Source organism: Micropterus salmoides, unplaced genomic scaffold (genome assembly GCF_014851395.1).
Source record: "Micropterus salmoides isolate LMB-PRFRI ecotype aquatic unplaced genomic scaffold, ASM1485139v1 Ms_hic_scaffold_12, whole genome shotgun sequence".
In the NCBI taxonomy this organism is placed as follows: Eukaryota; Metazoa; Chordata; class Actinopteri; order Centrarchiformes; family Centrarchidae; genus Micropterus; species Micropterus salmoides.
In genome coordinates, this window is record NW_024040263.1 from 30505160 (window position 1) to 30530170 (window position 25011).

The following is a 25011-nucleotide window of genomic DNA, read 5'->3' on the forward strand; positions in this document are numbered from 1 at the left end:
GTTAGCCAGCATTGTTTTTAGGGCAGATTGGGTTGGAACCAAAGTCTAAATATGTTTTTTTTTCTCGCTGCAATGAGCCCTGCTAAGCCTAGTCTACGCTGATTGAGAGTAAGGGATTGCTGTGAATCATCATTCAGAAGGCAGAGGCAGGTTGGACGTTAGTTTCCAGTAGCAACTACACTGTAGAAAATACATCATTCCAGAAAACACACCCAAAATGTGTGAATTGTTGTGCCAAGTGCCTGTTCTTGGGAGATGTTTCATTTAAAAAAAACTCATTTGATATATATGATATATATATAAACATTAAACCCTGTGTATTAAAAGTCCATTTCCCACACCCTTTCTGCTGCTAGTTCTTTAAAGTGATGCTGATGTAACGAATCATAAATGCGAGTTACACTCCCTCTAGAGCTTTGTGCGAGTCCAACCCATTTCTCCATGGGGGGCTCTGGCACTGAGTGACTCCAGGGTACACCATAAGCCTTCGCAGATCTCAGCCTCAGATGTTGTAGCTGTTAAACACACTGTATTTTCTTAAATTGACTAGAGATAGTGAAGGTAGATAGGTGCCTTACACAAGAGACGTGGTTGGGGGCAAATTAAATAATCTGAGAGCAGGATGTCGGCATTTTAAGGCTTGAAAAAGAATTTAAGGGAACAAACCAGGCTGCGTCTACCAGGCTTCATAGGGAGTTGACACACTCCTTGTTGGTGGGGTGGGGGTTGGGGGCTAGTTGTCTAGTATTAATCCCCTCCAATCCAAACCTATAAATAAGGACTTCAGAGAAGCCATTTTCACCCTCCCTGGGCCCTCAATCGCGGGGGAATTTAGACATTTGGGGATCCAGAATTCTAGGAAAATTATCGACAGCAGCAAAGGGAGAGAGAAAACACTCCTGGTTCTGCTGGTGTGTTGCGTCATCGCTCAAACCTGAAAGGAATTAAGCATCCGTATGTATGTGTGTGTATTTGTTTAGAGGGGGAGTGATTTACCCTGGAGAAAACCAGAGTGGAGAGGAGGGTTAACTTTAATCAGATGTTGACCGCTACAGTGACAGCAGCCGGGTGGGTAATAATAATCACTGAAGGGAGTTAGCGAGTGGGGTTTGACCCTGGCTGACCTGGGATGAGCCCGTATCCCTCCCTCTGGGGCCAACATCAATCCAGCAAGGCTCCTGAGGCTCTGGTGGATAGCGAGAGGGGATTTGGCTTTTATTATCTCACGTGAGTCAACGGAGAGGAGCTGCCGGCTTCACAGCAGGGGCAGCACTCGTCAGGAAAACGTGTACTTATCAAATGATGAGTTCACTATTTAGGAACCCGCACTATTTTCAGATTGATGACAATTTGCGATGGCTTTTGAATGTTTCATGGACCGTAGAGCGATAAAACGAGATGTACTTGTTAAAGCCATAAACCAAGGAAGATATTTTTGAACTACCAGTTAGTTAGCCTGCTTCCAGGCCCCTGATTCACTGCCCACATAGCTCTGCTGATGCGCCCATTGATGGCAGTTTCTCCTAATTCTAGAAACAGTCAAAGCTGTTGTGAGTCTAGTTAAGACAACACGTCTTTGATTATTGTAAAAAACGGCTGGCTACATAACTGCTCCTACCAAGGGTAGTAAACACCTAGAGGAGAAAACAATTAAAACCATTGTTAATCAAAATGATCGATTAAAAGCAAAGGAAATCCAAGATAAGTAGGACTGGATAATATGTAAACAATATTGCACAAGAGGGTGTGCTTTACTGTCATTATTTGTACGACAGGGATGTGGTTACAACTAAATGAAATATTTAATGAGAATGTGTTCACATTGTGGGGAAATTCACTCTTGAAATACATTTTTTTTTGCTAGTGTTATCTCTGTCTCCATGGAAAAACATGGGGTCTGACTAATAACTGGAAAACAATCAGTCACGTTAATAGACTCCCATGTAATAAAACCTACTTTACTACTCCAGGAGTTAGGTCAAGTTGAACTACTTGTCGAATGGTTGTACATTTTTAATATCTGTGCCAAGAGTTTTGGTGCTGTTACCAAACCAATACTTTCCTTTATTTGGGGAATATAAACATGCTTTAGTCCTTTTTTTTTAAATTTACAAAATATGTCAAACTGCTCATAAAATACAGTATAAAGGGGGGGTGGGGGTGTTGGGTGAGGCGAAAGGGGATCATGGAAGTGGAGTGGAATGAGTGTCATGCAGTCTAAAGGAGGGAGGGTAAACATTAAGCTGAACAACATAGCTTTGTGTGTCAGACCCAGATGAGGAGTATTTGCAGTAATTTATCTCTGCCACTTTGTATTTCGCGTTCAGTAGGTGTGATAAAGGTGTGCTTTGCCATACTGTTGCTTCTGCATGCTGTCAAACTGAATAATCTCTCTCTGCTTCTCTTCTTCCTTCTCTTCGTCTGCAGTATGGATGTACGGCTTTACAGACAGCCCGAGGAAAGAGGCCTCAGGTAGCCTTGTGCGTCTCTGTCAACATGTTGAATATGCATGCGCTACTGTGCTTGTGTGAGAGAGACGTGCCAGCTGCATCCCTTTTGGTTTTCAGTTTACTTCTTTTCAGACTAGAGCTTTCTCTCGACATCTGCTTTGCATGCGCTGTCATCAGCCTCTCCTTCCACCCATCTGCTCAAATTCACCCTCTCTTCCTCTGCAGTCTGTCCATCCATCTTTGCAGACCTGGTTGTCCAACGTTACAGCTGGGCAAAGTGCCAGGGCCAGAACATGGACCTTAGGTGAAGCGTCTTAGACTGAAATGAGGTGTCAAGTCGGGTTCTTTACATTTGTCTGCAAAATAGATCACTGCTGTGACCTCAATCAACTTTGGGTGTATGGGTGTATAGGACTAATGAGCCGAGAGAGAAGAAGAGGAATCAAAATGGTCTCTATTGCAAATAAACATTCCAGGAAAGAACATGTTTTTCTTGCAGATATAAATGCACATTTTGACACAAATACAATCCCATCTGGTGAACATTTAGTCAGTGTTCTTTGAGACATTCAACTTTAATTGAGGCATTGGTGGGGAAAGATATGTTGTTTCCTTCCATTAGAACTGTCACTGTGTCAGTACGAGTTAGGAACAACAAAGACAAAGCCCCCTTCGAACAGACTTAGTCACACAAAAAACACATCATATTTCTTGCAGACGCGAAGGTTCAGAACTCTCTAATTTCCCTAATTTCAACATGAAATCTTGTGCAATAAAAAATATTGCGATGTTGAAGGCAGAATGTAACAGGTCTCAACAAGGCGTAGTTGCTATTACAACAGCATAAAGCTTTTAAATAGCTGGATATGTGCTGCTTTATTACCTCAGGCTGACTTTGATTGCTCCCTGCACATACGTACATTCTCTGCAATATGTTACTTTATTTTGCCTCCCGGGAGAATGCGAAAGAAGAAAGACTGAGATGAATGCCCAGCCTCACCCAGTGGGGAAGTGAGGTTACGAGCATTCCCTGGAGTTCCCCGCCTGTTTATTTGAGGAACAACATGTAGAGATGCTTAATTGTGTTTTAAGCACTGCGTCAAAGCTTTAGCCTACTTCTTATTCCCCCATGTATGAGTGAACTGCAACATGTTTCACTCTCATAAAAACACAATACAAGGCCACTGTGAACACTCACTATTTACTGTAGATGTGAGCTGCACAGTTAACACTAGGCTTATTCTAGTGATGATTGATTCTTCTAAGCTAGAAAGATCTTCTCCTAGATCTTTAAGGACAGTGTCATCTAACATGCTGGATATGCACAGCTTAACTCTTATAATACAATTTATGTTCAAGGTCTAATCCCATTTACAAAATGACAAAGACGCTGACAACAGAGAATTCACCATCTCAGATGGAGAGATTTGCTGACAAAGAATGACACTTACTTTTCTTTTCAGCCTCAGTAATTAGCCAGTGATTATTTATTTGCTCATCACAGACTCCACATGATTTCTGTATTGTGTCATTGCTGGGGCTGACGTGCCTTTTCCCTTCACGCATGATGATGTATGATGTGTAGTATATTTTCTTAACATTACATTAAATGACAGCGTTTAGTACCAGTCCACTCAAAGTTGGTGGATGGTTGTGTAAATGCATTCTTGTCTGACACCTTGTCACACATTTTGACCCCAAAAATCTAAAAAAATCTATGACGTACTTACAGTGTTGGGAGTAACGTGTATTTCAGTAATGTATTGGATTTGCTATAACATGGCTCCTCCTAACAAGACATAGCTCCCCTGATGGATCATGCGTAAATAGATTTCTATAGGCTGTGTGTTTGTGCTTTAATGAATTACTTTCATGATTAGAGAGGCTGCTGTCAATCCATCCTGACCGATCTTGTTGGAGTGTTGGGGGATTCAAATAATGAATGACGTTATGCTGCTGTACCACGTGTGTAAATGCGCACAGCATCTTTCTTAATGGGGAGACGATTCATCCTATTTCACCCCTCGCTCCACGCGCTATTAATCAGCAGGTTATGGCAAAGACCCACCTGATCTGCGGATAAACCTATACAGCACATCTTACTATCAGAATAATGCTCCCATTAAACAGCAGTGAAAAGTAACGCAAAAGTAGTGTAAAGAATTACAATTAAGAGACAGTAATATTGCAATAAAACTAATTACTCTCAAATGACAGTAACTATCAATCTATAATGTATCACAGTTTGGAAGTAACTTGCCCAACACTGCGTATGTAGTGGGAGACCAACCCCAAACTGTGAGTCATCGTCACATTGTCCAGCATGTATGCATGAGCAACTGAATGAAGGCAGACTAGGTAAGCCTCGTTTTTAGCCCTGCTGATTGCCAGGAATGCCTTTTGCTATGTCTTAATGCAAATTGTGATATTGGGAGTACTGCTGAAAAGATGAAAGTCTACGCTTTACAATAGCACCAGTCAATAAAATAGGTTTTTCAAAAATTGTGAATCACAAACAGCCCCAACAACTAATTTTTTGCGAAAAAAAACCAAACTAAATAAATAAATTTTAAGGATACATACATAACCGTATACCTATATACACATACCCATATACATAATAGATGAATAAATAAAGGGGGGGGGGTCCTCAAATTACTTTAAAGAGGGAGGAGTATATTCTTCTCAAAATAGCTTATTAGAGGGTCCCATGTTTTGTAAAATGTTATGGTTGATCCCCTGAGAAAATATTTAATTTTTTCAGTTTTTAGAAACATCATTAGGTCACTAAGCCATGATGACATAGTAGGTGGATTGTGTGATTTCCACTCTAGGAGAATTCTTCTTCTAGCTATTAATGTGACAAAAGCCAGGGCATTCTCTTTATTTTTAGCTATTTGGAGGTCGTCACCTCTGACTCCAAACAGAGCCATTATTGGGTTAGGGTGAATTCTTAATTTAAAAACTGAGTTTAAAATCTCAACAGCTGGACTACAACTGGACTTGAGGATAATTGCGATGGTGAGAATTCTGACTTCATTGTAATCAGCACAGCAAGCGATGTTGACCTGCATGATAAGGCTTCCACTGCACACCAGTCTGTATGTGGAGACTGAAACCAATAAACGACTTTTTGTAAATTTGCTGCCCAATAATAATTTAACAAATTCGGGAGAGCCAATCCTCCATCCTTTTTTGGTCTCTCAAGAAGCTCTCTACGTATCCTTGTTTTTTTGCCAACCCAAATAAAGGAAGACAGCAGCCTATTAGCTGACTGAAAAAAGGATTTTGGCAGAAAAATTGGGAGACTCAATACGGTAATCTGGATAGCACATTCATTTTAACACAATTGATTTTACCAGCTAGAGACAAATATATAACACTCCAACGTTGGAAGTCAGATTCAAGTTTTTTAAGTATGGGACTGTAATTTGCTTTAAACAGACCAGTGTATGAGCGAGTAATATTAATTCCCAAGTATTTAAAACCAGATTTTGATATGCAAAAGGGCAGGTCTGTATCCATGATCTGATCTGCCATATGGTTTATAGGGAAGCATATACTTTCAGAAAAGTTCAGTTTATAACCTGAAAAGACCCCGTAGTCTTATAAATATCTTCACAATCTGAGAGGCACACGACAGCGGATTAGTTATATATAATAATAAATCATCAGCATATAAAGAAACTTTGTACTCAACATTCATTCTTTTAATACCACTAATAGAGTGTGAAGTTCTGAGTACTGATGATAGTGGCTCTATAGCTAAAATAAATAGCAAAGGGCTAAGGGGACAACCTTGCCGTGTAACAGAGAGAAATATTGTGAGCATATTTGTGATTACAGCTGCCTTTGGTTGATGATAAAGCAGGCGAATCCAGGAAGTGAATTTTGGACCGAATCCAAATTTGTCTAACACAGCAAATAGATAGTTCCATTCAACTCTATCAAATGTTTTCTCTGCGTCCAGAGAGATAATCACTTCAGGACTACCCTCCAACGCAGAGGAATGTACAACATTAAGACGTTTTTGAATATTAATGAAAGAGTGACGTCCCTTAATGAAGCCCGTTTGGTCTTGTGAGATAACTTCTGGAATTAGATGCTCTATTCTAGAGGCCAATACTTTAGATAAAATTTTAACATCCACATTTAATAAGGAAATCGGTCTATAGGAACTACAATCCAGGGGGTCTTTATCTGGCTTCAGGAGAACTGTGATATGGCCCTGTGTAAGACTTGATGGCAGAGTCGACTTTTCGAGAGAATTGTTGAACATACTGAGAAGTAAGGGAGACAGAAGAGAATTTTTTATAGAACTCGACGGGAAATCTGTCTGGTCCCGGGGCTTTACCGCTCTGCATGGCTTTGATTGAATCTTCTATCTCTCGAAGTTGTAAGGATTTATCCAGGTTACTCTGTTGATCTTGTTTAATTGAGGGTAAGTTTACATTAGCCACGAATGCTGACATAAAAGTGACATCCTGTGGAAATTCGGAAGTATACAAATCTGAATAGAATTTTTGAAAAGCAGAATTATTTCTTGAGGGTCCACTGACAATTGATCCACTTCTTGACATGTTTTCCTAATCTTGGGAATAAGCTGGGATGCTGATTTAATTTTTAACTGTTGGGCAAGTAGATGACCTGCCTTTTCTCCATGTTCATAAAACCTAGCACAGGCAAAAACCAAATCATGCTCTGTTTTTTCTGTCGATAATAAATCATATCTTGTCTTAAGGCACAGTTTTGGTTTTGGAGCCATAGTATATTGGTGATCAATTTTCCGTATAGATTCTTTGTTACGTGAGGCAGAGTACGATATTATTTCTCCCCTTATTACAACCTTGAATGTCTCCCATAATAATGATGGTGATATAGAGTCTGTTTTATAAGTTAGTAAAAAGTTGTCAATCGCGTTAGATATGAACTGGCAAAAGGTTGTATCTGAAATTAAAGTTGTGTTCAGTCTCCACACAGGCTGCGATGGGTAGTTATAAGAGAAACAAATATCGAGAATGACGGGGGCATGGTCTGATTCAACAATAGCAGAGTAAAATCTTTTTTATTGAGGGGATAAGCCTTTTATCGGTGAAGAAATAATCTATCCTTGAATAAGTCTGGTGGACATGTGAAAAACAAGAGAATTCTTCTTTATCAGGAAATAAAAATCTCCATGGATCCACACAACCAATTTGTGTCATATAACCCGCAGGAGTCTGAGACATTTTTAAGAGGGGTACTGTTTTAGGGTGGAACGATCCGTAACCATCACACAATTCAAATCTCCGCCAAATATAAGGTGTATAAGTGTTTAAATCCGGTAACAAGGAAATTTTTTTTTTAACAAAGTTAATGTCATCCCAATTAGGTGCGTAAACACTGACCAAGACTACTGGAATATTAAAGAGATGACCATATACAACAATGTACCGCCCTTGGGGATCTGAAATCGTTCCAGATGCAGTAAACTGTATTCTTTTGTGAATAATTGCTGCACCCCTAGCCCTATGGTTAAAACTGGAGTGGTAGGCCCGGGGCGACCCAATTTTTCCTCAGCTGGTTATGATCTTCAGTACGCAGGTGCGTTTCATGTAGAAAGGCTATTTCTGTATTCAATCTCTTCAAATGCGTAAATATGCGAGTTCTTTTCACTGGTCCGTTTAAGCCTCTAACATTCCAACTAATAAAGCGCACAGCTGACCCTCCAGTACTTGTCACCTTATCACTAGTGTCTACCATTATTTATCAATAGTTGTCTGTGTGCCCAAATATCGTATACCCCCCCCCAAAAAACAAAAACCCAGCAAATGGTACATTTTAACAAACCCAACCAAACTATAAAACAGTCTAGATTTGCCGTAGCATACAACTATCTCTCAACTTCCGACGATCCAAGTCCATATCCTTTTCAGTTATTTCCCAGAGCTCCCGACATAATATCTATCCAGAAAAACGTTAAGCATAAAATGTAAAATCAAGCCTACCCATGAGTGTATAAACGGACCACAGGCACCATTACCAGACACAGCGTCGCATTAATAATGTCGCATAAACATGAATGTGAGAGAAAAAAAAGGGGGGGGGGGGGGGGGCAATCAATGGTAAAGGTTTTCATCATCATTACAATTACTGAATAACCTGTTAATTAGCCCAGCTAAATAAAGTGCATTATGTATTAGACCTAGAACAGACCTGTCACATTAAGGTGTTTTAAACCTGATATCAAATGTAGGATCCATAAGCCTACTAAATGAGTTGTGAAAAAAGTGCATTGCAATTATCAACTCAAAGGAGAACATAAACCAACCTAGTCAACATTTCTCTTCTGTAACTCGCAATATTGCTGCCATAATATCAAGGTTTATTCATGTCTGGCAACAACCGCTGGTCGTAGAACTGCTGAGACTCATCAGGCGTATTGAAAAGTAATGTTTTGTCCCCAAAACGAAATCGTAGTTGTGCTTGATGGAGCAACTGGAATCGTACCTCCTTCTGATACAGCAACTGTTTTTAAAAGCGGCGCGTTTTCTGACGAGATCGGCAGAGATGTAAGGATAAATCCTCAAAGTAGAGTCCTTATACATTGCCTCATGTTGTCTGGCCCATCTTAGTGCTTTTTCCTTCTCCTGGAATCTGTGAAAACATACTACCAGTGGGCGAGGATGCCGACCTTCCTGTGGTTTTGGCCCCAAACATTGGTGTGCTCGTTCCAATTCAGGTGGTTTTTCAAAAACTTCGGGACCCATGACTTCCATTAACATCTTACTAGCTGGCTCATGGAGACACCGTCATTATCTGACAGAGAGTCTTCAGACTTCCCTACGCTAGCCATCGTGGCTAACTTGCTAGCTAAACTGGTTCTCGTCGTTGGTGGGGCATTTGCTACCGTTTTGTTCTTATTCATCTTGCTGTATCAATGCGATTTTCGTAAGCACCACTTCAACCCTTATAAAGACGATTTGGACTGCTTAACTTGCGCTATTAAAGTGTAGTTCATCAGAAACTGTCGGGAGCTCTGCTGACGCGTGTCTGCACCTCACATTGCCAAGCTGGAAGTATCCATGTGCTGATAATTTTAAGAAATGGCATTAAATGTTCACGAACATCATCAGTGAAACACTAAAATAAAGTGTTTTAAATTGTCCAGTTTCAATCTTATGGTGAGTCAGTTGGTTACATTTATTTCATGATTTGTTATGATCAGCTTTTGGCGACATCTGTTTCGTTGGACCACCTCATGGAATGAGTCATGGAGTGGATTCACAATTTTAACAAATTTCAGGAGAGATTTGAATAAATGCTTTTTGTTAAAAATAAATAGCTAAGACTTTTCATTTCTTTATACAGTGATTGTTGGTCAATTTCTTTCTTCTTGCTGCACACATGTTCTGTTCCTGATCACATCACGGGCACATACATTGTAACACTTTAACAACAAAACACCAGGATATGAAGGGTAGTCTGTTGGAAAGACCAATTGAATCTGTGGGGGTCATCTCTTTGTGACCAAACAATCAGACCACATGAAGTCAGTAAATGAAATCACTGCTGGCACTGAAAAGGTTAAACATCAGAGAGAAGGAGAGAGAGAAAACAGAGTGGCCTAACCCCAAATGAAATGCTTTCTTCTTTTGTTTCACATAAACATGGACTCAACCTCCTTCCCTGTTTCTCTCTCTCTCTCTTTCTCTAGTCCACTCATATGTTTCTATTTAAGGCCAGCAGTGCTGACTACCATGATTGGTGTGTTCACCCCCCCTCCCGACTCGCCGTCCAACGGCTGGCTCCCAAAGGCAGTAGAGGGGAGGCCTTTCCTCTGAACTGCACTGTTGATTTTCCACAAGGAAACTTCACCATTCTTCCATTCGTTCTCTCCCCAGTCTTCCCCTCAAACCATTAGCAGCTCCTCTATTTCTCTTTTTTCTTTAGACTTCTCTTTAGAAGTTTGGTTGAGGTCATGGATCCACTTTAGTCACGAGATGCAGCCCCTACAAACATCTTCACCCCGTTCCCTCCTTTTGTTTTGATTCCTTCCAATGCTCCTCAGTCCATCGCTGTGGGCCGGGGGTCGACTCCGCTATATGGCCAGATGTTTTGGACTATGCAGCCAAGTCCTGAGCTTGCGTTCTGATTGGTCAGGGCGGCAGGGAGCGGGGGTCGGCCGATGGCGGCGTACCGGGTGCACAGCGGCAGCAGTGTAGTTGGTTGCGGCGGGCGTTCGCGGGGTGCCACAGCGGGCAGGTGGCTGACGGCCTGTTTCTTCCCCTCAGGGATTGACAGCTCGGAGCCCATGGTGCTGGAGCAGTACGTGGCCGTGGCCAACTACGAGAGGCAGGAGAACTCCGAGATCAGCCTAAAGGCCGGCGAGACGGTGGATGTGATTGAGAAGAGCGAAAGTGGTAAGAGGATTCTTCTTTTGTTTATATGCCAAGCACGTCTGTGACAACCATCCACACACTTAGATCATAACAGAACATTATCATTTACATAAGTTATGTGCTAAATAACATAAAAATGTGGCTTTGTTAAAGAAATACAAGTTCTTGGAATAGCCTGACATTTGGTTTGGCGTTTGGCATTTCTTCCTGTTTGTATCTTCCTCTCTCTGAGGACACAGTAGTAGCACAAACATACTGACATATACATAGAAGCACGCTCACCCAGTAACTCTGTCTCCCTTCTTTCTCCCTTCTTTTACTCCCTTTGTCCGCAAGAGTCCCCCCCCCTCGCTCCTCTGCTCTCCCTCGGTCTCTCCCCTCTTCTCCCAAACTCCTAGCTGAGGCTTGGCACCACCTGGAGGTGCTGTTTGACTGGCAGCAGTCAGTGTGTGTCTGTGTGTGTTGGGGGGGTAGATTGTGGAGGAAAGGCAGTGTGATGGCTGGAGGCCAGTCTCTTTCCTTTTGCAACAAGAATGCAAAGTAAATTCAGATGTTATTGTTCCTCTTAGTAAAAGTGAGAATTGAGATGTTGGATTGGTTACTTTCTGTTTTGGAGCCAGGCTGGTAAAGGTGTAAAGCCAACATTTACGAGGATAAAGGTTTATCCAGTATGTACGCAATGAACTGCAGTGACAATATTTGACTATATTTGATTAATTAATTAAAGCACTTTGTAACTCTACAAATAAAGATTATTATTATTATTATTATTATTATTATTATTATAACAATGCCGATCAACTGAACACCGATACTGTCTGCATCACCATGAGATGCAGCACTTCATGTTTCACCTGGCCCTCCCCCCTGTGGAAATTCTGTTTAGCAATCCCAGAGCTGGTCTTATTTTCCATGCAAACAGCCACTGACAGCCAGCAGCTTGCACAACTCAAGAGAACTCAGCAGCTTGGCACAAATAAGCCGCGTTGCCATTGTTGTCTCTGCTCTTATCTATGCACTTATTATGCATGTGAATTCATTGTCATAGAGATAGAGATATCACATCTGAGTGATTATGTGCCTTAATTAGCCAGTTTTAGCATTGAACCAGCTTGTTATTTTATCATTTCTGTGTATGACGAACATCGCATTTGGTTCATTTCCTATTTGTCCTCTGTCAGCATAAATTAGGTAATTGTTAAATGAAGAGTAAATATGTTGCATGGGAAATTATTTCTTTTTGTGTTGTGGCTTTCGGTCAAACTTGTACTCAAGGAAGTTGATGTCTTCTCAAGATTGACTTCAAGTACGTGAGTGTAATTTCCGGCTTTCCTTTCAACTTTGTTTTTTGAGGTTTGGAAATGTCAAGTGTTCCTGTTAACTCTTTACTTAGTGGGGAATTCAGAAACTATTTGGAATTAGGTGCATGCATCATTGAGTGTTAATAAATATTTATTAGTGTGACTTAGCTACACAGTCATTTTCTTTGGAGATCCCACTTATGAAAATCTGGCTTGACAGCATCTGCTCACCAGACCCATTTGAAAGCCCCATTCTGAATGTTAACATTTAATATTGACTGAAGCACTTACAGCAATATGCCTGAGCTGGATATGTGTGCTGTCGTCATTTACTGGGCCAAAGAAGTGAAGGAACAGCCATGACGAAGATGATGATGACATCACTCGGAGGCTATGCCAAGACAAACACATCTGAGAACTCGTATAGTATCCCACAAACCCCTTCCCCGTTTCAAGGTTTTACTGCAGCCTCCTGGTCTACACGTGCCTATTTGTAGTGCAGTGATGTCTTTTAACCCTCTCCAAGGCAGGCTGTAATCCATATTTCACCTGATTTTTTCTTTAAATGCTGCTTTTTTTCCATCCACATATTGAGCACACATGGTATCATAGATGCATGGTAGCATGTAGATGCTGTTCCTCATTCCAACACTGAATATTTCAACTAGTTATTAAGTGTCTGCAGGCTTGACCTAATTATGGGTTCAACTCCAGAGTTGGATGTTGTTGTTTTGCCCCCGTGAGAAGTTATTGCCCTTGCATGTCTAGACCCAGCTGTTTCACAGTATTGTGTCAAGAAGACCCATTGTCATAGTGAAAACTGGTTAAATCACAAGTTGTGTGTGAGATGAGGGATTGGTGTGTATTTGCATTAGTTTGTTTGGGTGTATCCTGTATCCTTGCACATGTATCTTGCAACTTAGGAACCGCTATATAGTAAAGTGAGATTTATGAAGCACCAAGGGGGTGGGGGCTGGACATGCAATGAAATTGTCCCTGCGAGAGGAGTAGAGGCCTCATCCGGGCCACTGTCCTGGTTTTCTCCCTGTGGTCCGTCCTTGGACATGGGAACCATAGAGCGTCTGGAGAGAGGAATGTCCCAGCTGGAGAAAATAAATCTGCATATGCGACCAGTTAAATTATATGGTGTTTTACACTAAGGAGAGGCAGTAATGTGAAGGCGATGGAGAGGAAAGGTCAGTGTGGTTTAAAAGCCACAGACCTGTGTCAGTACTTGATGAGAACCCCTTTTGAAAAACTTGGACATCCCTCTTGGAATAGCAGATGGGGCACATGGAGCAAAACAGTTAGTACTAGAAGATTAAGAGGCAAGTTTTTAAAGGCATTCGTATTTTTAGTTAGTGACAGTTTTCCTGATGAAGCTGAGGCTGATGGGAATGTCATTAGCCATAAACCAAAGTATTAGTATACAAATCAAAATTTAAACCAGGGATATGGTGCTAGTTGAAAAGTCAGAGGATCACCAAATTGTACCAAAATTCATGGCAATCCATGCAACACTTGTTAAGACATTTCACTTTTAAACTATAAAACAAATCAGGGGAATCCAGAGTGGATAAAAGTGTCAGCAAAATGGAAAGTGAGCATGGACAGTAATAGATGAACACATGGGGATCCGGGATATTTGTTGGCTTTTTAAAGTGCCAAATATATGTACATTCATTTTTGTTCTGGGCCGAGGTGGCCTTGTAATCGCATTCCCAGTTTTAGACAGGTAGGGGACCTTTTTTGCATGTAATCTCTCGCAATTTCTTTTTCTTTCTGCTCTCTACCTAATAAAGACACAAGCACTCAAACAAATACTTGATGTTGTGTACACATGGCCTCATGAGCAGTAATCCTATAGATGTTTTCTTCCTCACTTTCTGATATCATCTCAGACAATTACTTGTAAATTTAAGTGACTAGCGTTCCACTCTGTGGCCACAGTGACAGAGGGGGGAATATATGTGGGGGAAAATACCCTTTTTTCCCTTGTTCCATCAGCCGAGACTAATGGATCTGCCAGGAGGACCTTGACACTAAACTGCAAACAGGATCCTTTGGGTTAGCGTACCGCCCGAGCCACAACACCAGGCGGAAAAGCCATTTGCCGAAATATCTTGGCCCTACTTGCTGTTTTGTCACAGTTGATTTAAAGAGATTAGACAGATTTGCTTACCTATCTCTGGACTTGACTCTACACCCCACATAGAGTACAACTTCCTGTTGGGTTGTCAGTTAGTACTAATCCTCTATTCTGGAAAGTGATAACAGCTATGTTTTTGTAAATTTCTGTGGACTATATGGAAACACTGAAGATGTCTCTCAGTTATGTGGTATATTTCTTGTCAGTAGGCTTACACAGAATCCTGGTTTTGATGTTTGAGGCAAAGGAGTTTATTGTTATGGCCCATCATAAGGTAAAATCCCAAGTAGGAAACCAACAAATACAGTTTTAACATATGATACGTTCAGAATTAATAAAAAGCCTATACTATGGAACAGTGCTTAGCAGAGCTCTGCAGCGATGATGGCGGGGAGCGGTCGCGGGGAACAGTGGAGCTGCTCGCGCAGGCAGGGCTTTTGTTGCTCAGCTCTGCAGGTACAATTCTGTTGAGATAGAATCAATGCCATGAGTTTGGCAACATTTTCACGCCACACCTTTCCCAGTGTGCACGAGATCTGGTGAGGCTGGCAGCACTCAGTCTAACCCACAATGCCTTTCCAAGGGTTTGTCCTCAGTGCTTTGCTTGGTCTGGCTGTACCCTGTGCAGACCAGTTTCATAAAGTGAAAGCCTGGAGCTGAAATTTAGTATCAGAACCACGCATTGCATTATGTCATTTGCACCACATGCTTTTGTTAGTTTAGGGTAAGCCTTACCTTAAGGCTACAAAATAATTACATTACTGTAGTGTAGTGGCTTGAAAATGTCAAGAAATTCCTCTGAATTAAAGTCAGTGTATTGGACTGCCTGCCGCTTAAGGCTCTACCCCTTGTGTTAAGAAACCATAGTCAGTAGGCTTACACAGAATCCTGGTTTGCGATGTTTGAGGCAAATGAGTTCATTATTATGGCCCTAATCATGATCATTCACTAATAATGCCCATCATAAGGTAAAAACCCAAGCAGGAAACCAACATATACAAGTTTAACATGTGACACATTCAGAATGAATAAAAAGCCTATACTACATAACAGTGCTTAGCAGAGCTCTGCAGCGATGATGGCGGGGAGCGCTCGTGGGGGACAGGGTTTATATGCTCCGATGTGGTAGTGAATAGTTGAAACGGAGTTATCGTCATCATACAGGTTGGATCTATGTTAGAAACGAATGTGTTGAAACGGACTTGTAAAAGTTTTATTTTTTATGTTAAGTTCTAAGGAAGCACTGAATATCCAGCAGAATCTTGTTTCAGTGTTATTAATGCTGTAGGTCAGGGGTTGTCACATTAGTTTGAGTGACCGGTTAGCTCAGTCAGTACTGCCCGGGCCTTTCAATCGGAGGGTTGTGTGTTCGGTCATATTTTCTTACTTTTCATAGTTAATTCAACAAATTAACTATGAAAAGACTGTTTTATATGCTCAAAATAAAGCATGTGCTGTAGTGTGTGAGTCCCGGCGATTGATCCACATCTATCAACCTATAGACACTTATTTTAATTTCCCCAACATCTCCAGGCAGGGAAAATTCCTGTGCTTCTCATTCTGGGGAATCCAATCTCAAGTTTCCTGAGGCTTTTTTTCAGAGGTGTGTTAAGCAAGCCACAGACTCGAAATAAAGCGGTGCAGCAAAAGATGTTGCACTTTTATTTTGTAGGCCCATTACTTCAGAGGAAATGATTATGTGAGTTGCTGTTGCTATTACAACTGAGATCTATATCAAAGTATTTATTCATTTATTTAGGTATTTATTACCAATGTGAGATGCACATTTTGAACAAGGCAGGGAGGCGTCCCATCTGCACTAGTTATATAAAATGGAGAAAAGACACCTCTAATCCATTAATCAACTAGTTGTTTCAGAACTACACTGTGTCCAGTCTGCATGTCGAAGTGTCCTTAGGAAAGATACTTAGCCCCAAATTGCTGTGACTGTGTGTGAATAATTAGTTTCTTTCAACTAATACGCAGATGACACTTTGCAGGTAACTTCTGTCATCAGTGTATCAATGTGTGCAAATGTGATGAATGTGATGTGGGTTAAGCGGTTGGAAAACTAGAAAGGTCCTACACAATACATTCTATATAGCCAACAATGTTGCGTGGAAGATACAAGATATGAGTGACACATCTTTGGTTTATGGGGCCAATGTGATACAAAGTTGAATCATTCAGAATTAATTTATAGTTTAAATATTAAGTGGATTGTCAGTGACCATAAAAATGATCAAAGTGCCCAAATGTGAAATGATGCAGCATTTCCCTTTTAAAGTCTTCTCCTTAGGTCGCTTCGAAATGTTTTGCATGCATGCTAACTTGACATAAGCTTTGCCTTAGGCTGTCAAATGTAACCCATGTCTTTAATCAAGGTGTACTGAGGGCTAGCTTAAAGGATATTCTGGATCAGAGAATGCTGTTTTGGACAGAGTGCACATGGGAGGCCGGAGGCAAGCATTAGCATTAGGCTATAAAACAGACAGCAAACATCAGTCAGGATGGTATGTCTTGAGCCAAGAGATGGCTTAGTATCATTCTCACAATGTACTAGCTTAGCCCTGTTAGCTAGCTTTACCCTCAGGCAGTAAAAAAGTGCTAAACTGCTTCAGTCACTTCATTGAGCTCAGACAATCTGGGGATAGCGGAGGCTCAGAGGAGACTACTTTAAGCTGAACGGGGAGCCACTGTCAGGGGCTCAGGTTAAAACCAGCATGTGTCGATAAGCATAGCAAAGAGATGCTTACAGATACTGGCAGGAACCCAACAGGCTGGTGAATGCTCTGCATTTCAGAAAACTGTGTTGTCTTTAATGAGCACGATGATAGTGTGTGTGAGGTGTGTGCGTGTCAGAGGACAATATTGGCAGCACAGGAGAGCACACAAACATACACTGTATGAAGGAGTAATGGCAAGAGCTTTACCCTACTGAGCGTGATGTTTAGGCAACACTGGTTATTGAAAACCCCACAGCTGGCTATCCCCTTTTACATGTAACAAATCGGGCTCAGTAACAAGACCCCTGCGTTTTATGAAAACTTCAACAGGGAAACATGAGCTTCAAACTGGGATGTAATGTCTCCATCTTACAGCGTGGACAAAGACCCAGGGCCTCTTTGAGAAACGCTGCATACGTAAACTTTGAGATATATAACAAAACAAACTTGACGGGAGAATGTGCGCTCCTCAACGGCGTCACTAAAAAGTGGTGGGGACAGATTAGGGGAGAGACTGAAATATTCAGTGCTGAAATATATGAGTCGGGGTCTGTCGTCCCTCAGATGATTTTGAGAATCAAACACTTAATTTCCTGCATAAATAGAAACATTTTCTGCACCAATGCTGAAAATGTCTTTATTTATAGAAACGGAAACACAAAATTCAGGTGGCAGGTGACATTTCAAAATCTAAAAATGTAGTATGCCCAGTTAGTAGCTTGTCTTTTTTAGCTTAAGTTACTTTTTTATTTGTACTTCTTCTATATTTACATTGCATTACATGTTTTTTTTTTAAGGTGAAAACAAACCTTTTTCAAAGCATTTTCATTTGTTATCATTTGTTGTTGCTTTCAAAAATTGATAGGGACAAAATCAGCCTCTTCAAAAAGTGGCGGGGACATGTCCCCAGCGTCCCCACTGTAAATGGCGCTCCTCCATTTTAACTCTGACACATGCGTATGGAAAATGAGAAACTGCAACTCAGATGGCTGAAGAATTAAATGATTTAAAAGGGATACCAATGAGTAAAATAAATCATATAATACTTAATATAACATAATAGAGTTTATTTGCAAAAAACGATCAAATCTACTCTTAAACAAATGAACAAACACAAGTTTCATTGATATTCCCTGAAGTGTAAAATAAAAAAAACATGATTTAAGATCATTCTTAATTATATTATAAACATAACATTTAAAAGTTATCTTGATAACGTTAATGTTTCTCAACACAAGAGGAAATATGGGAGTGTAAGATAATTGAGATTGGGATAACTATACATTGGGCAACAAAGAAGGCACATTGCCCTGTAGCAGCAGAGGGAGGAGGAGGTGGTAAAGGAGGAACGGCAGATACTGACTGATGTCTGACATTCTTTCTAAACTCCACTCAGTACTTTGACGTCAGGTATATATTTGTTTTCAGTGAGATATTGAGTTTGTATAGTGACGTTGCTGTTGTAAATGTTAGTTTTGTTGGTGACCCGGAAACATTAAGTTACAATAAAATATTCAATTCTAATCCTGTTCTGAATTTATTCTTTGTAAAAATCATGTATTTTTTTAAAGGGCAATTATTCAGTAATGAAAAAGAACCGATAAGGAGTATCAACTGACCTCCTGTGTCCTTGTTCTGATTCATATTACTTTATTATTTATAAAGATTGACAATTAAAAAAGACATGACAATTAATTATACGTTTAATTAAACATACATTTAAACGCACTGCAGCAAAGTTTTGTGTTGGAGTTTGTGTTATTCTAAATTTTAACTCTTTAAATTTATACTGCAAATGTATGTCGGTTCCAAATATTGGTCATGGATCTCCTTGATTACTAATAATTGGTGTCGGTACTGGCCCTGAAAAAACATATCGGTCGACCCCTAATGTTTCAATCAGAGGTGAGAATCTGAGCTGTAGCCGTTGAGCAAAATCCAAACTAATTGAGCTTAATTGCTGAAGCTATATCTACACAGTGTAATATCAGCTTTATTTCACCATTAGCAGCTCAGAAAACACAAGTTGTACATAGACTTTTTGTCAGAGCACCAGGTATTTACTTACACAGTTGCTCATCTTTCACACTGATGATTCAACGGGAGCCACAGCCACCTCGTTTATCATCTTTAGCATGTCCACTGGATGGATCAGAAATGTATGTATAAAATGATGATGATGAGGAGGAGGATCTACGTAAAAAAAAACCCGTTGTCGTTCGATTCCATTGATAAAGCTGGTGCAGTGAAAGTTCATGTTAAAGATTATACTGTGGCTGATTTCACAGCTGGTTTTAGGCAACAACAATTGCTGTGCTGCTATTTTCGACTTTGAATCCCCCCTTCTGCTTACTCTGCAGAAATACATGCAGGCAATTCAATACGTTGCTCTGAAGATAAGCATTCCAGTGCTCGCTGCTCTCCAGGGGATCTGTGTTTAATTAGAAGCTGAGAGGAAAAACAAGAATGAGTCACCTTGTTACCACCAATGTCACATTTCCAAAAGACATCATTGTCAAAACTGTCTGATCACCGTTCTGAAACACTCAAAATGAGAAAGTGCATGTGTGAATAATATGGCTTTGAAGGCCCGGCCAAACATCTGCTGGCTCTCCCTCTTTTGTCTTCTTTCTTTCTGTCTTTGCCCACACCACTCGTTCAGGTTTGCTCACTTTCTAATGTTTTTTTCATCACCCATACTTTTCGGACCCTGCATCACATCTCCTATATCTTCAGACCTCTCCCGCAGAGCACAGGCCTGTAGCGGAGATAATCTTGGTCTGCTTAGTTACTGTACCACTGTCTCCCCCGTGACCTCCTCTTTCCCTCCGCAGGAGAAAGTAGCCAATTATTGCCTGCCAAGACATGGTGCAGCACTTGAAACTCCAATTAGAGCTGAACACTGTAAGAATATGCCAATTACAGCTCCTCTACTGTCTTACATATTCAGATTTTGTTATGTGTGTTTGTGTGTGTGTGGGAGACAGCAGGTGTTGCTGCATTACCTTTCTGAATATTAGTCATTAGTTGTTGAGCGCCTCATAAATCCTCCAGAGCAGTTGGGTCTGTTATGTCAGACAAACCAGCAAGGGCGTCAATTTAGAAACCCCCCCCCAAAACAAAACGACACGATTTTTAGACCGGTTCGAAATTTTAGTGTTTGCTTTAGGTAAAGAGTAGGTCAGGTTCCACTTCACTAAGCACCTGGGCAATGAAAAGACCTGATAACCAACAGGAAATGAGCGCTCATGTTCTCATCCTATCGAATTCCATTCATTACAGCTCAGGTTCAAGTCGAGAGGACTCACAGAGCTCCAGGATTGCTGTGCTTATCAGTGTGACTCACTCAAACCCACACACACACACACACACACACAGAGTGGACCCAGCCAAAATAAAAACAAGGTATGATGATTTCAACCTGTTAAAACAACAGTCTGCCCCTGTGTTCTGCTGTATGTACAGATGGCTCTACAGTATAATTACCTGAAGACCTTTTATTTGTCAAACCAAACCCGGCGTCCACCCCACCAACTGGCTTTTGGCCAGCGTGATTTTTGTTTTTCCATGGCAGGCCATGTACTGTACATGTGCAGTTATCATGTTGTGATGTTTCAAAGGAAAAGTGATTAAGTAGGTCTTTTATCAAAACTTCTAGGGTGCAATTTGACATTATTTGAAGCCACACTGAACTTCATATGAGGCAAGATTATGTGGGAAGTTAAGATTTGAATTGAATCTCTCGATCTCCAAGACTTATACACACTGTAGTTTCCACCGTGTGCCTGTATTTTTACTTACATGAAATAGGAAACTTAACTCAGAAAAACGAAAAGTTAAAAAGCATTTTTATCAGTTCCAAGCAGCTTTTCATTACATCCTTAAAAACATACTAGTAATTTTGTTTTTCTTCTAGCAAGTAGTGAAACTAACAAAGTTAATTTTGCCCTGATGCTGAAAGGCAGTATTAAAGGATATTAGAATTTAAATCGCATATCCCCTTGGAAGCCTGGATGTGCTCAGTACAGTTCATTGCAATGTGCCTGTCAGATGAAGAGATAAACTGTGTGCAAAGTAGTGAATTTGTCCTGAGGTTGGTGGTAGAGGAAAGGTCACGGAGAGTCCAAAATGGTTAAATGTGCTCAGGGAATGCAAATGCCTGTCTGATTTTGAAATGTCTTGTGCACAAGTTGAAACTGTGTCCTTATGTCACCAAAATCATTTGGATTCATCCCCTGGGGGGATGAGAATATCCATGTCTAATTTCTTAAAAAGATTTGACTGGTACTAGTTTGGATATCATGGTCTTGAACAAGGGCAACAAACCAAGCCAGTTAAGACCAAAAACAGCATTAAAAAAACACAAAGAGTTGCGGTAGTTGGGGTGTGTTGCTTCATCCATCAGTAAGATGATGAAATATCTTACTGATATTAGCTGAAAGGGTAAACAGTAGATTTACACCCAATTCATGTCACAAATTAATTAAACTAGGAATTTGAATGTACTTGATTGGTTGGCGCAGTGCGTTACTGGATGTTGTCGCATTGCGTTGCAGCAAAAATTGAGCCAGATTGAACTTTTTAGTTAGCTCAGTTTCATTTTTTCACGCTGTGCTAATATCAGTGGGAACTCTGAGGGTAATTTAGGTATTTTTAAACCTGGGCCATATTTTCTCATATTCTGGATCGAAATGACTAGCGCAGGTACAAAAAGTTTTGGAATCCGTGCAGCAGATGGCTTCAGCCGGCAGCTGCGAACCGTCTGCAGTGGCTGCAACATATTCCTTTGGGGCAATTGCGCCTGTCAAAATTATGTCCACAAAAAGTTCCTTCCTTTTGCCACTGACAGGCTCAAACTGTTTTACCAGGTGGCCGACATCTTGGAAAGGATCCCCACGAGTGACCCCCCTCAGAGTTTCACTCAAGGATGATTCTCGCTCTGAAATTTTGCGAGAGGCGAGTTGTTGCCGAGGTGTTTTTAACGTTACTCCAATGCAACCAACTCCTCTCTCAAGGGGTCCTACCGGGACAGAGACTGTCCAAAAGTGTGCACCGTTATCCTCATTTGAACCCCTCTCTGTGATGACAGGCTTTGAGTGTGGCCGTTTCAAACAGCTATAAACTATTTTGTCTGTCGGCATCATCATATGACATGTTGTACCAACTAGTTTGGTTGAAGAATACTCCGGCCATTAGGCATTGCCTCCAAAGGGACAAAAATGAACAAATCTACTTAACTGTCAATAGTCAATCTCTCTTCAAGTGAGCATATTCAACCTAACAGTAATTCGGCCCACCACGCCCTCTCTGAACCTTACTGGTCAGTTTATGCATCATTCCTTGCATTTGCTCAGCCAAGTTATGCTTTGCTTTAATTGACTCTGAGTAATTTTTCTCCATCTGGCTGCCAATCTTTGGCTCACATCTCCTCCTACGGGACAGATTTACTGTGAAAACTGCAATCTGACTACAGGCTTCTCATACATGAGGGTCAGCCCACTTCTCTCAGGGTCCAGGTTTGCTATGCTGCCAACTGGCTATTACAGTGAGAGAGTGACTGCTTTTTCATTTCTCCTATATATCTGCATCTCCATTTTGTTTTTCTTACCCTTTGTCTCCAGTCTGTGTGAGAGTAGAGTGCATGTGTATAATTGAGGGGGTCCAGCGCTGTTTCTGGTCCTCATTTATCTGCTTTTACTGTGCCCACTTTCTCCAGAGCTGGATTTATTGGGGAACTGGGTGCTGTCAAAACCTTGCCTTGCACTACCATGTGTGCACACGATGGAGTCTGAAGCTTGGCGTGTGTGAGTAAGATAGAGAGCCTGCTTGACTGTTTCTGGCCTTTAGGATGTTTTGTGTTGGCGTGCATATGTGAAGAAGACAGAAAACCAGAAAAATATCTCCCAGCCTGGTGATGGCCAAGTGATATTGTTCATTTTTCTTCACACATGCCGATCAGTGCTTATAAATGAAAAAAAAAACATTATTTTTTGCACAACTGGTCATACCGTAACATATTTTCCACCTGCAAACCTGTGATTGTATGGCAGAGCATGACTTATGGGAATAGTTTGACATTTTGGGAAAGTCCACTTTCTTGCCAAGAGTTGGATGAGAAGATCGATACCACTCATCTGTACGGTCAATATTTAGCTGGAGCCAGCTGCCGCTTAGCTTAGCCTAGAATAAAGACAGGAAGCACAGGGAAACAGCTAGCCTGGCTCTAACAAAACCACCTCTAAAGCTCACTAATTAACATAAAATAGGATAATGCGATATTAAGTGTAAACTCATAAGAGTGGTATCTTCTCATTTAACTCTTGGCAGGAGAGCTAATTAGCGTGTTTCCTAAAATAGTGCTGCGTGTCACTAAATTCTTCAAAGATAAACAACAAAGTTCCCCAAAAACAACTAGGAATCCTGCTGGCCAGTGTAGCTAGATAAATTGACTACAGGTACAAATTTGGGAATAATTTTTGGTTCTGATGTCAGCTTTGATCAGCAGTATGGCTAAAGATACTTGCACAACTTCAAGAACTGAACAGATTTTTATTCTTTAGTGGTCTGGAGTAAACCATTGATGATTTGCACCGTCAGTAAAATGAGGTCTTGCTGAAGATGAGACATGCAGCAGCTTAGGTCTTGCACTTGCCACTGCAGATGGCAAAAATTCACCTCAATCATATCAGTGCAGGAGATTTATTGGTCTATTTTTCCACTGCATGCCAGGTGGGCTAAAGAGCGGAAGAACTGCATTTGTCTCTGTGCACAACTACTGCTCTCCTCCATACAGGTGGCTCCAATTCTTTTTGAGCTTTTTAAGCAGTTGCAATGAATCAACCTATGAGAGCACTAATGTGTTTCATACGGTTATTCTTACTGCTAGACAGACCTTTCACACGGCAGAAAATAAATCTACCTTCAGGAATCAAAACTCTCCACTGAAGCAACCAAGGCTGCTTCAGCAGTGCAAGCGCTGTTCATTATAACAGGTCTTAAATAGATCCTGACTGGTCCAAAATGACCTCTCCCGTAGCCAAACTGCACTGTAACTGTCTCTGCAAAGGTATGAAAGCAGTCGGGAGGAAGGTACAGAGCATCCACAGAAAGCTAGTGTCACTGTGAGCAAGTTCAGGCTGGAGTAGCTACACTGCAGCTACTGTGCACAACCCCCATGTGTCTGTAGGCCTTTGGGTTGAATGAACCCCTGTGTAACTGCGAGACATGACCCGCTGTGGGGAAATTCAGGAGAGACAGTATTTCAGCATGATTTTGTGTGAGCTTGTGTGTGTAAGAAGAAGGTGTTTTTATGCCACAGGCCTCACTGTCTTACAAGAGACAAGTCCAGAAGCGAAAAAGGGTATATAGTGGCATGAGCTTTAATTAAGATCAGATAAGATAAGATATACTTTATTGTCCCCGAAGGGAAATTTGTTTTGGACTCCGTTCTGCAGCATTACAAAGATAACACAAAATACAGAAATAAACATCTCTCAACACATATTCTCCTGCAACACAACACATGCTCTCATATACATTAGACAGCTACCTATAGTAAGCACATTAAAACTTTTTTGTCAAACATGAGAAATGTTACCACACATTGCACTAAAACAACATTTGAATAGTGTATTGTGGAAATGATTAGTTGTTGATTGATGAATTTATCAACATAAAATGAATCAATAATATGATCCAGCAAAATATCCAAAACATTCATGAACAGTGTTGGGAGTAACGCGTTACAAAAGTAATGCAATTACAGTAATGTATTGCTTTTTGCTGCGTTAACATAACGCATTACTAATAAAAATTTGGTGATATACTTGTTAGAATCTCAGTAATGTGTGTAATAACTCATTTTAACCTGAAAGTAAGTGGTGTTTTTTTTTTTTTTTTTGAATAAGTCACCAACACCGAGAAACATTTAAGCACCGGCATTTCTATTTTTCTGTGTCTTTATCATCATGGATCACGTGTACATTGAATTCTGTATGGGTTTTC

The 25011-nt window shown here is 40.8% G+C and overlaps 1 protein-coding gene across 5 annotated transcripts in view; it reads left to right on the forward strand.

Annotated features, from left to right (window-relative positions):
• The window catches only part of sh3pxd2aa (SH3 and PX domains 2Aa), a 113692-nt gene that overhangs the window by 60825 nt on the left and 27856 nt on the right, over nt 1-25011 (forward strand). For 3 of the 5 annotated variants that reach the window (XM_038714551.1, XM_038714549.1, XM_038714554.1), the window contains 2 exons: nt 2428-2472; nt 10724-10852. In XM_038714551.1, the coding sequence (XP_038570479.1) occupies nt 2428-2472; nt 10724-10852 (174 nt within the window). The remainder of the gene's footprint in view (nt 1-2427; nt 2473-10723; nt 10853-25011) is intronic. The other 2 variants (XM_038714553.1, XM_038714550.1) reach the window with 1 other exon arrangement.